This window comes from Lemur catta, chromosome 2, assembly GCF_020740605.2.
Source record: "Lemur catta isolate mLemCat1 chromosome 2, mLemCat1.pri, whole genome shotgun sequence".
NCBI lineage: Eukaryota > Metazoa > Chordata > Mammalia > Primates > Lemuridae > Lemur > Lemur catta.
In genome coordinates this window covers 1053118-1067250 of record NC_059129.1, presented here as the reverse complement: position 1 = coordinate 1067250, position 14133 = coordinate 1053118, and the positions used below count along the sequence as shown (strand labels likewise).

Below are 14133 nucleotides of genomic sequence, written 5' to 3'. Positions count from 1 at the left end.
GCATAAGAGGAATTTGTCCTCGGGTGGACAAGTGCAACAGGGAGAGGAGCCTCAGGCTGGCCCGGGACGACATTGCTGGAGAACATACTCCCTCTTCCAGACTGCCCCCGGACACTGACGACAGTGACGAGTCTGAGGAACAAGAGTCTGACGCGGAGGACAGCAGCAGCTGCTCCAAAGAGGGGGAGACTGCGGAACAAGGGGCTGCGGCCAGGGCCCCAACCCAGATTTGGAAAGGAATCAAGAAGCGGCAGAGAGACCGAAGGTAGCAGGCGTGTGTATTGCAGAGACTGGGTGACAAGGGAAATCGAGAGACGTGGGAACACAGGCAGGCCTGGTGGTCTTGGCCCCCGGAGGACGGGCCGCTCCAGCTTCTCGCGGCCTTGCTCTGGGCCCCGCCTCGGAGCCTCTCAATAAAGCTGCCGGCCAGGAAGGAGCCTGCGTGTGAGTCTGGTTCTTTGCACTGGGCCTGGTAGGGGCTGGGGGCTCTTGGCCTCTGGTAAGGAAGGGTCTGGGCCATGGAGTGAGTTCTCTGTGGTCACGTATGTGTGTGTGAAAGGACAGTGACCAGTTTGCACGGAGTCCCTTACACTGACCACCTTGGCTGACATCCACGGCTTCACAGAGTGACCCCACAGGAACCTCTCCCAGGCCTAGAGCCCAGTGGGGAGTGGAGGTCTGTGCAGTTCTTAGCAGACCTGCCCTCCACATCCATTCTGGAGGATTCTGCAGCCGGGAGAGGGCTGCCGAACACACTGCTCTCACCGCTGCCCTGTGCCTGGGTCCCAGGAGCTGCTTCCCTCCAAAGCTTGGGTTGCCCAAACCTAACCGCGGGCCTTCCTGCCCCTTGGGCCTGCGGAGGCCTCGCCCTCCCCCAGGAGAGACAGAAGATGGAGCCACCTCTGCTGTGGGGCTCTGCCCTGTGGCTCTGTTGGGGGCTGACTGATGGCAGGATGCTGAGCAGCGTGCCTGGCCTCTACCCACTGGTACCCGTAGCCCCCCACAGCCCCCTGCACTCCCCAGTGATGACAACCATAAACATCTCCAGACGTTGCCCTGTGTCCCCTGGGGAGCAAAGCCACTAAGACCAGGTGCCCGCCCACCCGTCCAAGGTAGTGGGTGGAGAAGCCCACCTGGAGCCAGGCCCACTGTGGTCTGCTCTGTGTCCAGGGGGCAGCTGCTGGCCAGGCCCTGCTGAGCTGGCCACCCAGGCTGGGGGCTGGGGCACAAGGTTCACAGCACACACCAAAGGGACACAGCCAGGGCAGGCGGAAGCCAGGGGTCCAGCCACACCACACGTCACACAGCTGGGAGGGGGCGCCATGGGCGCTGGCTGCACAAAGCTGGCCACAGGGAGCAGGAGGACACCACAGGGCACCTGGGGGAGGGGCTGGGCTGGCGGCCAGTGGGTGGGGGCTCAGGGGTCCGCCTCCATGTACTTCTCCAGCTCCTTGAGCTTCTTGACAAACTCCTGCGCCTCCTTGCTGCCGCGGCCTTCCAACATGCGCAGCGCCGACCGCACTGGGGGTGGAAGACAGGCGTGTGGGACCCGGGTTGGGCCGGCCCTCCCCCCCCCGCCCCCCCCCCCCCGGCCCCCACGGCCGCCCAGATGTTCACTCACCCTGGGCTCTGGGCCGGCACAGGTGCAGGGTGACAGGCTGCCCAGCCCTCACGGCCCCTCCCACCTGGGGCCGTGCAATTCCACTGACACTGCCCAGGCCGAGGGCCGCCTCCCCCGCGAAGTCGTTGGTGGACAGCCAGTCGTGGTCCATGACGGTGAACAGCACACAGGCCCCGCGGCGGCGGCACGCCTCTGCAGGCACAGAGCTGCACACACAGGCCCGTCACCTGACCCTGCTCGGGGCGCGTGGGGCAGGGGGCTCGGGCAGGGTGGGGCACTCACAAGTGGAAGAGTTCGTCGTACACGGGGTGCAGCGTCCGGGCCTTGACCTGGGTCCTCTGGCTGCGGACCAGCGGGAAGAGGTGCGGTGGGCCCAGCTCCACGATCACAAAGGGGTCACTCAGGCCTGAGGGGCACAGCCATGAGCTGGCCCGCCCTGCCCGCCCTGCCCTCCCTGGCAGCACCGCACCTCACCGTTGGCGTCCAGGGGGAGCAGGTCGGCGGCGTGCAGCACCTCCACAGCCAGCCGCTGCTCGGCCGCCTCGTAATGGCAGCGGACGCTCAGGCGTCCAAACCGGTTCTGCTCCAGGGACCTCTGCAGAAAGGCCAGTGAGCGGGACGGGGGCTCCCGGGGCGGGGCCGTAAGCCCGCAGCGGCCCCTACCTGCTTGAGCTTGTCCAGGTAGAACTGCTCGATGCACTCGCGGGTGGAGCACTTGTGCAGCCGTAGCTCCTCCTCCAGCCTCTGCGGGGGCAGGGTCAGGAGGGGACACCAGCTGACTCCTGGCGGCCGCCTGGTGGGGCTGTTTCATGCTCGATGTGGCTAGTGTGGGCCTCAGTTTGAACTCAGGTCCCCAATCCCTCCCCCGACACCTCCCCCCAGAAGAGTCTGGCCTCACCTTGTAGCTTCCGTCCCTCAGGCTCTCCAGGGGCAGGCCCTGACCCTCAGCATGGAAAAAACTGACCAGGGCCTGGCACAGGGAAAGAAGGGAGACACCTGAGAGAGCCTGGGTTGTACTGGGGACAGGGACAGGTGGGACCCCAAGCAGCACCAGGGTCTCAAGTTCGAGGTAGAGCTGCTTCCCACACTGGCATCAGAAGCCCAGCAAGCCTGGGGTGGTGCTGGCAGCAGGGGCCAGACCGCTGGGAGGGAGAGGTGCCTGGTGGAGCCCTGGATAGCTGCCCTCCCGGCGAGGAGACTGGGCGTGCCCGCAGGGGGTGGGAGGAGACAGGGAGGGGCCACTGAGGAAGGCAACCCCCCATGGCCTCACCTCCAGTGTGAAGTGGAAGCGGCCATAGAAGTCAGCAGAGACATCGCGGTCTGCGCCCAGCGCCTGCAGGATGGCCTGCAGCAGCAGCTCCCAGAGGGCCTCCAGCACCCTGCAGGGCGCAGCCTCAGTGACCTCAGGGCCTCGCCCCCCGCGCCCCCTGCTCCCGCTCCCCGTGCAGCCAGTACCTGCTCAGGTGCTCCTTCACCAGGGAGGCCTTCAGCAGGGCCAGCTTCTCGTCCAGGTACTTCATGAGCGGGGCCACAGCCTGCAGGCAGCGGTCCTCAGGGCCGTCCGTTCCCGGGCCCCACCCTGCCCTGACACACCCTCCGCCCTGCCCTCGGCCCAGGCGCTCACCTCGTCGTTCTGAATGGAGTCGGGGGAGAGGCTGACGTGCTGCACATACTTGCGGATGTCGCCTACCATCTGAGAGAGGGGTGGCGCTCAGCAGGGGAACGGGGCCCCAGGCACAGCCTCCCAGGCCCAGGTCCCCGGGCCCTGCCCTCCTGCCCACCTTGGAGGTCAGGTGCGCCGTCACAGTGCGGGCCTCCCGCTGCAGGTCCTCGTCCAGGGCCTGTGTGCAACTGAGCAGGGGGCGGGGAAGCACCCCCTCGAGCCCTGAGGGCCCCTCTGGCCACGCCAGGCCCCGCAGGGCCTGCCCGGCAGCCTTGCGCACAAGCTCCACGTTGTTGAGGACCACGCAGAGCTGGGGGAGGTGTGACGGAAGGTGGGTGGGTCTGGGGCCCAGGGCCTGGTGGGGGCCCCACCCAGCCTCCTGCCTGCCCCACGGCCGGGCCACTTACTGGCTCACTCACTGTCTCACCAGCCGCCCCGTGCTGAGTGTCCACCTTCTTCCGAAGCAGCTCCGTGTAGAAGAGGACGGCCTCACACATGTCCTGGGGTGGGAGAGGGGCTGGGGAGCTGTGGGCCCCCTCCCCTGGGCCTGCTGCCCCTCCCCCACCCGATCTGCAGGCCACCCCCTCACCCCCCCAGCACCCTCGCACCTGGCTGAGCTGGGTGCCCAGCACCTGGGCCTGCGCTGGGTCAGGCCACGCCAGGCGGAGCCAGAGCTCCTGGATGTGGCTGAAACAGAGGCCAGCAGTGGCCGCAGAGCTGCTGTGCTTGGAGGCTGTGTCCGTGGGCTCCAGCTGCGAAGGCAGGAGGCCTGGGTTGCTGGGAGGCCCAGACATGCCCCAGTGTCCTCAGGCCTGGGCACTCACCGTGTCCATGTCCACGGCTCCCTGAAGCCGCCACTTGGTCTGGTCCCGCAGCACCTGCAGCCAGAGCTTCACAGCAGGCAGAAACGGAGCGTGGATGCCGGCCAGGGCCAGGGAGCGGCTGTCCCTGTGGTGGGAGGCTGGTCAGAGCTCATCCTTGACTCAGACACCTAAAGCCAGCCTGTCCCCGGCGCACAACCCAGGGCTACCCAGAAGCGCCTCCCCCACAGGGCCCTGGGTGCTGGTCCCAGAGCCCAGCTGCAGGGCAGGGAGCAGGTGCAGGGCACCCACCGGCCAGGGATGCTGCTCCAGAACCGCTGAATGTCTGCTAGAGTCAAGTAGAGCTCAAAGAGCTCTGAGGCCACCTCAAGGGTCATCTTGGGGCTCAGCTCCTCTGTCAGGACCCAGGCCTCTTCAGCCACCTGCCCGGGAGGGCACAGTCAGGCTACCGGCAACAAGGAACCCAGGCCCCTCCCCCAGGGCCTCCTGCCACTCCCCACACCCAGCAGGCACCAGGGTCGGGCACGGGGACCCTCCTCACCAGACGTTCCAGCTGCCGGAAGGTAAGGGTGAACAAGTCCACCTGGAGGATGCTGCAAAGGACGTGTCTCAGCCACCTGTCCCCTGACAGCAGACCCTGCTGGTCCCCACCCGCCCCGGCACCCCAGGCCCCAGGCCCACCTGTGGAAGAGGCTGGCATAGACGCTGAAGCAGGACTGCAGATCATCGTAGATGGCGTCAGCTAGCTCAATGAGCCCAGGAAGCCGCCGGGGCCCCGGCTGCAAGGAAGCCTAGCTCATACCGGCCTTTTCGCCCACCTTCACCCACACGGCCCAGCCCCCAGGACCACACCTGCTCTCGAGCACTCTTGGCGTTCAGCATCCTGTCGTACCACTCCCGGTTGCCTCTCTGCAATAGAAGCCACCAAGGCAGCATCGTGGGTCAGAGGGACGAGGGAGAGTTGCGGCAGGGGACTGTGGTACAGAGGTCTGGGGCCAGCCCAGCAGGGGAGGGCAGGGGCTGAGAGGCTGACTCAGACTGGGCCCGAAGCACACCTTCAGGGCGGCAGCAATGTCCATGTTCAGCTCCGTCTCAAAGGGACAGATCTCAAAAGAGGGCTGGAAGAGCTGCAGCTTGCCGAGGCACCTGGGCGAAGGCAACTGCTAACTCAGAGCCTGTCCCGCAAGCCCTCCCCATGGCCCCGCCCCCGCGGCAGCTGCACCCACTTCAGCAGCAACTCCAGGCGGTAGACGGCTGTGCTGTTGGTGGCGGGGAAGTAGTCTCGGAGCTGGCGCAGCAGCCGCAGCCCAAACTCGGAGAAGGCGGAAAAGCTGTCAGCCAGGCTCTCCTCCTGGGGGACGGGGCCCTTCAGAGCTGGAGACACCAGTGCCAGCAGCCCCGCTCCGCCACTGACGCTGAGATGCATCCTCCCTGCCTCGGCCCTCGCCTATCTCCTACCGCAGAGCACTTGCTCTCTCCCACGGCAGCGGTTCGCCTCGGCCCCCAGTTCTCAACCGAGCAGGCCCAGCCACAGCCTCCCTCCACCCGCGGCCGTGCGCACCTGCTCCTGGGGCAGCGAGGCCGCCTCCTCCCAGTGCACCTGCAAGTCCTCCAGCAGCCCCAGCAGGTAGCCGTAGTCCAGCGTGCGGGTCTGATGGTGGCGGCTGCTGACCTGCCAGTGGCTGTGGGGGTCGGCGGGTGGTCAGGCTGTGCCCGGCCTCGCCCCTGCCCCGCCCACTCACAGCAGGCCCCTCCCCACGGACTGCCCACTAATAGCTCCACCCTTAACTGCCCCGCCCACTAACACCCCCTGCACCGCCCACTCACAGCAGGCCCCTCCCCACGGCCCACCCACTCACGACCCCACCCCGCCCCGCTCCGCCCACTCTCAGCGCTGCTCCTACCCCACCTGCCCCGCCCACGCACAGCGCATGCCCTGCCCCGTCCAGGCACAGCAGGCCCCCCCCACGGCCCGCCCACTCACGACCCCACCCCGCCCCGCCCCCTCTCAGCACTGCTCCTACCCCACCTACCCCGCCCACTCACAGCCCATGCCCTGCCCCGCCCACTCACAGCAGGCCCCCCCCACGGCCCGCCCACTCACGACCCCACCCCGCCCCGCCCACTCAGCACTGCTCTTACCCCACCTGCCCCGCCCACGCACAGCCCATGCCCTGCCCCGCCCAGGCACAGCATGCCCCTCCCACGGCCCGCCCGCTCACGGCCCGCCCCGCCCACTCACAGCACGGCCAGCTGCAAGGGCGACAGGTTGCTCTGCGCTCCGTGCAGGCAGAGCACGGTGGCCGCGGGCGCGCTGAGCTCTCCGCGCCAGCTGCTGGAGTTGGGCTGGGGAGGAGGCTGGGCGTGAGCGGGGGCCGGGAGACGCCCCAGCCCCGCGCCGCCTTCGGGATCCCGCGGGCGCCCACTACCTCCTCGGCGCGGTGCTCGAACTGCAGCAGGCGGCTGAGCAGCAGCAGGTAGGACAGGAAGCCGGATCGCCCGCGCTGGCTCATGGCCGTGTCCCTCTGCAACAGCGCCCCGTCACTGACCGCCCCCCACCCTCGTGGTCCGTGGGGGCAGGGCGGGGCCCGGCGCTCCCCACCTGCGTGGTGATCAGCTTGAGGACCAGGTGGCAGTCCCCCTGCACGCGGGATGCGCTGGAGCGCGGTTCCAGCTTGAACCACCGGTCGACGCCAGCCACAGGCACCTCCTGGGGAGGCAGGGGTCGGAGCAGGGGTCACAGCAGGGGTCGGGGTCGGAGCCGCCAGGCTGCGCCCCTCCCTCTCCCACAGACCGAGGGAGCGCTCTGTGGCAGCCCCAGTCCTCCCTGCCCCTGCAGGTGCCCAGGCAGCCCCAGGGGTGTGTGCGGCTCAGGGGGACCACAGGACATGACCGCTGGAAATGCCTAGGAAGGCTGGGGCACCCCAGTGCCTGCGTGCAGCACCCCAATGCTCCCCGTGCCCGTCCACCTGAACAGGTATGTTGAGGCACCCCAGGAAGTCATCAGTGTGGTCCTCGGTGGGCCCTGCCGTCCCATTTGCTCGGGCCGACTTGACAATCTGTTTGAAGTACCTGGGCACATAGCAGGGTGGGCGTCACACTGGTGGTCCCTGGGGAACCACTCTGCGCTGGGCTCCATGACCAGGCCGTGGGCACAGGTCTGGCCACAAGGGTCCCACCACTGTACCTGCTCATGCCCTTCAGGCCGATGACTTCGTTCAGCTTCCTGCACGCTTCCACCAGGGAAACATCATCGTCGTGATCCCTGGGGGTGGGGGAGCACCTGGCTTGTCTGGAGCCCCCACCAGGGCCTGGGGCCTCCTCTCCTCCCAGACCAGAGCCCCCCGTTCCCGGCCCCGTACCAGATGTCCAGGTGCAGCTGGTCCGTGCTGACATCCTCGATCTCGCTATAGGGAGAGGACGGAGATGCCCATGGAGGTCCCAGGCGCAGCATGGACGGGGCCACGCGCTCTGGTCCCCAGATGGGCTCCCCGGGCTCAAATCCTGACCTGCCACTTGCTCCCAGCTATGTGGCCATGGGGCACAATGTTCCTCTCTAGAAAGTGGGCTGTCCTCGTCCCCCTCGCAGCTCCCTGGAGCAGGTTGTGAGCCATCACCCTCCCGCCCCCACCTGGCCGCCCGGCCACCCAGACGGAGGGGCTTACAAGAGGAAGTGCTCCTTCCACACGGGGTTCAGCGTGCTGCTTTTGACCTCGGTGACCCGGATGCACTTGGCTGGCAGCGGGCCGCCACGTTTGCCACCCTTTCGGAAGCTGAAACGCTGCTCCTTCTGCGCACCCAGCTCCCGTGGGGCACCCGAGGCGGGCAGGATGCCCAACATGCAGTAGGGGTCGCTGAAGCCTGGGACGTGGCAGCTGCCTGAGCCCCCGACCCCGCACCCCTACCCCCCAGGCACGGGTGTGACCAGGGCCCGCTGGGCCCCACTCACCATTGGGGTCTTTGGCCAGAAGGTTCTTGGCGCGCATGACGGAGACTTTCAAGGCATACGTGGGGGCCTGTGGGCAGAGGGGCACAGGGGGCCTGGCAGGGCTGAGCTGCCCCTCTGGACACCTGCTCAGCATGGACGTGACAGGGCCTGGCCTCGTGCCCCCACCACCCCCAGGGCCCTGGCATGCAGGCACTGCCCTGGCCAGCTCCAGGCCAGGCGGGCGGTGGCTTTCCTTACCTTGGCCGCCTTCACACGCCCAATGGCCTCCGCATGCTCCTCAGGGCTGCTACCAAACACCTGTGGAGGGCGGGCAAGTGGGCGGGGCCCAGGGGACTCCTGAAGCGGGGCTAGCCACTGTCCTGAGGGGACTCAGGTTCAGCCCCAGCCAGGAAGGTCCCATCTCAGACCTCACTGCACAGAGGCAGGGAAACCCACTCTGCCGTGTGGCCTGGGAGGGCAGCTGGTGAGTGTGCCAAGGGGTGCGAGTCACACCCATGGGCGGTGGGTGTGAGTGGGACACACCAGTGCACGTGGAGAAGTGGGGGTCGTGGTGTGGTGGCCAGGGACAGGGAGTTCAGGGCAAGCGCAGGTGGGCAGGGAAGGTGTGTGTCCATCTGCCCATCCTGGGAGATCCGAGATCGCTCCTCCCTAAGCTGTGTCTCCACGCGTCGTCCTCCCTCCTCCTGTCAGCCTGCCTGTGTGCTGCTGTGCACATACGTGTCTGTGACACGTGCTGCTGTCTGTCCGTGTTGTGCGTGGGTGGGGGCAATCGTGAGCCGTTCGGGTGATGGTGATGTCAGTGGGGGGTGGGGGGGAGTGGTCTCGGTCCTCCCCAGGGCTCACCTGTTGAAGGTAGCCCAGCAGGGCCTCCTGGTCGTCCACCTGGTCGGGGCCCATGGTCCCCGCACGGTAGAGGACCGTGTACAAGGCTTCCTCGTAGAGCATCTCCACCTGCACGGGGAGCAGGCCCTGAGTGCCCAGCCAACGCGGGGGTCTCGGGCTCCTCCTGTCCACCCCCCGAGTGCCTGGCCCAGACCTGGGCAGTTCCTCCACCGGCCACGCCCAGCCCCTGCCTCAGTCCCTTTGCACTTGGGGGCCTCCACGCCTCACCCACCCATCCCACCCACCTTTGCTGTCCACCTGTCACCAGACCCTGGGCACACAATAGGTGCTCATAAATGGCTGAGGGCCCTCCCTGGGGCCAGAGCCCCCCTTACCTCCTCCTGGGTCAGGGTTCTCAGGCCCCGGTTGGGGTCCACGGGCTCAGCAGGGGCTGGAGAGCTGCTGCGCAAGAGGACCTGTGGGGGTGCTGGGGTGAGGGCCTCAGGCTGCCCCCGGGGCTGTGCTGGCTGCACAGGGGGTGCTCCAGGGAGGAAGGCACAGGAGGGGCTGCAGCCCGGCCATGGGAGCTGCGTCCTCACCTCGGGGCACGGCAGGCCCTGTCTGCCTTCCCCCTTCTTCAGGAGGAGGCGCATCTGCGCGAAGAACTCCACGCCGTCCCCGGGTTTCCTGGGAGAAAGGCCCAGGTCAGCTCTCAGCCCGCAGCACGTGCCCCGCCCAGCCAGGGGTGCATCTGGAGTGGGGCAGCGTGTGTCCACTGTGCCGCGGCCTCCCAGTGACCCCTGCCCAGCCAGGCGTACGACCCTGCAAGGTCGGCCCCTGGGGAACCCACCAGGCCCCCGTGGCAGGCTCCTGCGGGTCGGCATTCGTGCTCTCCGGCTCCTGCTCGGCCCTGCGGCGGAAGGACGGGCACACCTGCACCTGCCGGAGCACGCTGCTCTTGATCTCCAGCAGGGCGGACATGGTGGGCGACCTGCAGCAGAGGGCACAGCCTGGGGTCGTTGGCGTGGAGGCCGGTGGGAGCACGGAGCCCACACACAGCCCTGGCTGTGTTGGCACCCAGGGGGCTGTGAGGCTCCTGAAGCCACACCTGCTGGGTGACCTGCCAAGCCCGAGCATTCCCTGCTGGGTAGCTTTGGGGAAGTGGTGGCGGAAGGGGCCAGAGGTGATGGCAGTGCCAGTCTGGGCTGGGGCTCCATCTCAGAGCTGCCAGGGTCTCATCGGGGAGGGACGTGTCTGCCGCGCTCCAGCCAGGGCAGGTGCTCAGGCCTTCTACGCAGGAAGCAAAACAATGGCCAGAACCCCAGATGTCCCCGTACCACGGCAGGGCACAGGTAGGAAGTGCACAGTGGGACCCTGGCACCTGGACAGCAAGGAAGCCTGTGGCCTGGGCCTCAGCCCACGTGCCCAGCCAGGGCTCACGTGGCCAGGATGCCCCAGAGGGGTATGCTCCCGAGCCCCCACCCTCTGGGCACAGCTGCGGTCAATGCCTCACCCTCACCCCAGGGCCCTGTCAGCATACCCGGGGACAGTGCCCCAGGGAGCAGGACCTGCCCCTCGCAATCAGCCCCAGCGGCTCTCACGCCCTCCTGGCTCATCCTCTTCCATCGCCCTCATGTTGCCATGGCAACCGAGCCGCCGCCACCGCCCCCCCCCACTGCATCCTGCCCGGGCAGAGTGGCCCTGTGCTGAGGTGTGTGGCCAGGGCCCAGCCCCTGCTCAGACTGAACATGCTGGCCACCTGGGTGGGGGCTGGGAAGCTGAAGGGACAATCGCAGCCCTGGCCCAAAGGGCTGGAGCCAGCCCAGGCAGGGGCACCTCTGAATACCAGGGAGCCTCCGCTTGTCCCCCTGAGCATGGGCTGTTCTGCTCCTTCCCTGTTCCATGGCCTCGCCATGCCCTGCCCCTGCCCCCGGCTCACACCTGCACGCAGCCTTCAGTGGGGCTCGGCTTTCCCTGCAGACCCCAAGAGGAAGGGCAGGATGACGGCCCAGACAGACACTGCGGCCTCCTGAGCCCCTCTCCACCCTGTGCAGCCCCTGCCCCAGGGAGGCCCCTCCCCCATGAATGGCACCAGGGCCTGTGCACAGCTGGTGGCGCCTTTCCTTGCTGGCACCCACCCGGCCACCTAGTGAGGGCGCCTCGGCCAGGCACGCCCACCCTGGCAGGGGCCACTGTCATCATCTGAGGAGGCAGGAAATGGAGCCTGAGCAGGTCCAACCCCTCGCCCAGGAGCTCAGGGCAGCTGGGGGTGGGAGGGCAGGTCGGAACCCCCTGCCCTGCGGGCCAGGCCAGCCCCTGGGCCCTGTTGTCACCAGCTCTGTCACCCTCCCCTGCTGCCTCCTCCCCAGAATCGGGCCCGGTGGGGGGGCTGGGCCCGTGCACACCTGGCAACTGTGGTCCTAAGCAGATGTTGGACAAGCTCCCTGCTCCCAGGTCCGTCTGTGGTGGCCCAGGGTCACCGTACCTGCTCTGTGCCCCCAGCTCCGCCTCTACCCTCAACAACCCCTCACCCTGTTCCTGATGCTCCAGCCGGGGGAGGGGGAGCGGGCGGCGGCCCCTGGGCTCAGAGCACATTCACCCGGGCAGGCCCGGGAGCTGAGGACAGGAGAGGGCCTGCGGCTCTTGCCCTGTGGGGACAGCACTCACCTCCTTCAAATCCATCAGTGCCTTCCTCTGTGAGCCTCCCCCCCAAAGGTGGGGTCCCAGAGGTCTGGGCATGGCGCAGCAGGCAGCCAGTCGGGAAGCCTCTAGGCAGCCAAGAGTCACAGCCCCCCCCCCCAGCTGAGTGAAAGAGGCCACTCCCCCCAGCCCCCCAAAGCCAGTGGAGCAGCCAGGGCTTGAGCTGTCGCCAGGGCAACCGCCTGCTGCATCTGCATGTGACAGGGGCTACAGGGGCTTGTGGGCCCAGAGACAAACATGACGCAGGAGCTGAGGCTGAGCTGCAGGGTTGGGGAGGGGGTGTCTGAGAACAAACTGTCCCAGGCAAAGTGGGGGCCTGACGCCCTCCCTGCACCTCCCACCAGCTAGTCCTCAGAGCAGCCCCAGGGAGGGGTCTGCTGCGCTCGCCTCGTCCCAGATGAGCACGCTGCGGTCCAGGCTTAGGAACCCATCCAGGGCACAGAGGCAGCAGGGCCACTTAGGTGTCTACGTGCTAAGCTCCTGAGATGTCCTGAGGTCTGGGGTCCGGCCAGGTGGGCCACCCTAACTAGCTACAGCTTCTGCCCACCCTTTAGCTGGCTGCCAGGACAGGGACCACAGTGGTCGCTTGGCACAGGCACTGAGACACGCTGGCTACCTGGGCAGCAACAACTTCATTGCACCTGGGAGCCACCTGGCTTGGGAGCCACCTGGCATGGAGGGCGACGGTGCCCTGGCCAGGGACTTTGTCCGTTGCTGCCATGTCCTGTCAGCCTGCGTGTTTATCTGTGACCAGGCGGGAAGCGCCGCTGCCTGGGGGCTCAGCTGGGACAGAACAGTGGGGGCGGGCAAGAGGCCCTGATGTAACTCTTTCGTGGGCTCTCCCCACCTCTGTCCCTTGTGTGCTTGGACAGAGTGGAGCAGGATGTGCCTGCACCCTGCTCAGGCCCAACACCCGGCCGTCTGTCCACTGAGCAGAGTACGGGTCAGCATGGGCCACCCACACCTGACCGTGTGGCTCACTCCCTGGCTGCCTCCAGACTCGGGCTGCACAGGGAGTGACATTTTTCCATGCCACATCCCAGGGATGGGGTGACTTGCCCAGAGTCAGGATTCAAACCCAGAACTCCAGCCGAGCCTGGAGTCTCCTGCAAGGCCACTGGGGGCCTGGGTGGCTCTGAGGCCGATGAGGCTGGGGGCATCTGAGCAGAGGACAGCTGGGTCAGTCTTCCGAGTCTCCGTCTGCACAGCACTGCAGGTGCCTGGGGGTAGGGACCTGCTGCCACCGCCCTGGGGGGCCGGGGGAGGGAGGGCAGGATGGTCCCTCTTGGTCTTCCCCACGCAACCCCCTCGCAGCCCCCGTGGCCGGGTGCGGGGACATCCTGCTGGCATCTCCCCCTGGTCTCACTGACTCCCCCCACCCCCGACGGTTGCCACACAGTGCAGGGCCCCTGGCGAGCCAGTGACGATCCCTGGGGTCTCACTGGGATCTAATCTGGGCGTCTGCATTTTACCCAGCGCTGCACGTGGACCTGGAGCTGCCAGGCCAGAAGCCTGAAGCCAGTTGGACCCTCCCCCACCAACGCAGGACACAGGGACATTCGGGCGCCTTCTTCCTCAGGCCCCCACCTGTCTCCACTCACCTGTCTCCCCAGCGACCTCCCTCCCTCCACCCTCCCTCCCTGTGCCCCTTCTCAGCCTCCCGGGGCTGTGGGGACCTCAGGAGCCCCGCCCCCCCAGTTCTACTGGGGTCTCTCTCCCACTGGAGGGCGGGCGGTCCGGGGGCACTTTGGGAACGGGTCTCCAGAGCCCCCAGCCCTCGCAGGGAGGGCGAGGAGGGGACGCGCGGGGCCTGCGTCAGCGGGATTTCGGGGGTCTAGGGGTCCCCAAGAGGACCGGCGGGAGGGTGGCAGAGACAAGGGCGGGTCGTCTTCCTCTCCCAGCCCGGGAGGGGTGCTGGGAAGCCCAGAGCGTCTTCGGGGTCCTAGGACCCGCCCCTGTCTGTGGCTTCCACTGGGGAGGGGGCGCCGGGTGGAAGCCCGGTCGCCCGTCGGCCCGGGAGCGGGGAGACGGGGGATGGGGGACGGTGGTCGCGGGCGCCCGGCGGCGCGGAGGTCTGGCCCTGCCCTCGCCCGTGCGCAGTGCGGACCCCGCGGCCGCCGCGCCCCTGCGCGCGCTGAGAGGAGGGCTTGAGGGGGGCAGCAAGAGAAATGCCCCTGAGACCCGCCCCTCCAACCTTGAGGGGCCTCAGTGTCCCCAGGGCCAAGGGAGGGTCCTCGACACCTTCCCCCCGCCCCCGCCCCCGCCCCCGCGGTCTGCGGCGAGCGGCGAGCGCAGCGCTGGTGCCGGGACACCAGGGCCCGAGGGAGCGGCTCCCGGGGGCGGCGGCTGCGTCTGAGGGTCCGGCTCGGGGCGCGGGGCCGAGCCCCGACGGCGGCCCGACGGCAGCGGCTGCAGCCGCGGCACTCACCGTGGGCCGGGCGCGGAGGGCTCCTGCGGGCGCCGCGCTCGGGCACCGGCTCCGGGACGCCGAGGCACCGCGACCGCTCGCAGCCGCGCGCGCCGACGCCTGAGCTCTGCGGCCGCGCGGCTGCGGCGG

The 14133-nt window shown here is 68.2% G+C and overlaps 2 protein-coding genes across 3 annotated transcripts in view; one reads left to right on the top strand and one right to left on the bottom strand.

The window, feature by feature from the left end:
* TSR3 (TSR3 ribosome maturation factor) overlaps positions 1-436 on the top strand; it is a 2870-nt gene extending 2434 nt beyond the window's left edge. The window contains exon 6 of the mRNA XM_045541067.1: positions 101-436. Within this exon, the coding sequence (XP_045397023.1) occupies positions 101-269 (169 nt within the window). The 3' untranslated portion in view covers positions 270-436. The remainder of the gene's footprint in view (positions 1-100) is intronic.
* On the bottom strand, positions 262-14133 carry BAIAP3 (BAI1 associated protein 3). 2 transcript variants are annotated; one of them, XM_045541062.1, is made up of 34 exons: positions 14005-14133; positions 9727-9867; positions 9476-9563; positions 9272-9352; positions 8898-9005; positions 8292-8351; positions 8055-8121; positions 7771-7966; positions 7468-7512; positions 7293-7370; positions 7075-7177; positions 6708-6815; positions 6535-6630; positions 6348-6451; positions 5667-5787; positions 5332-5456; positions 5161-5251; positions 4958-5014; positions 4787-4884; positions 4647-4698; positions 4397-4527; positions 4109-4232; positions 3893-4036; positions 3692-3784; positions 3403-3594; positions 3246-3314; positions 3077-3156; positions 2892-3000; positions 2520-2591; positions 2285-2365; positions 2096-2216; positions 1904-2027; positions 1622-1827; positions 262-1521 (listed from the first exon to the last, which is right to left on the bottom strand). In XM_045541062.1, the coding sequence occupies exons 2-34, from the start codon at positions 9855-9857 to the stop codon at positions 1418-1420; spliced, it is 3459 nt and encodes a 1152-aa protein (XP_045397018.1). In that variant the 5' UTR covers positions 9858-9867; positions 14005-14133; the 3' UTR covers positions 262-1417. The 2 variants fall into 2 exon arrangements, with proteins under 2 accessions (XP_045397018.1, XP_045397019.1); XM_045541063.1 differs by having other exon boundaries at positions 3704-3784.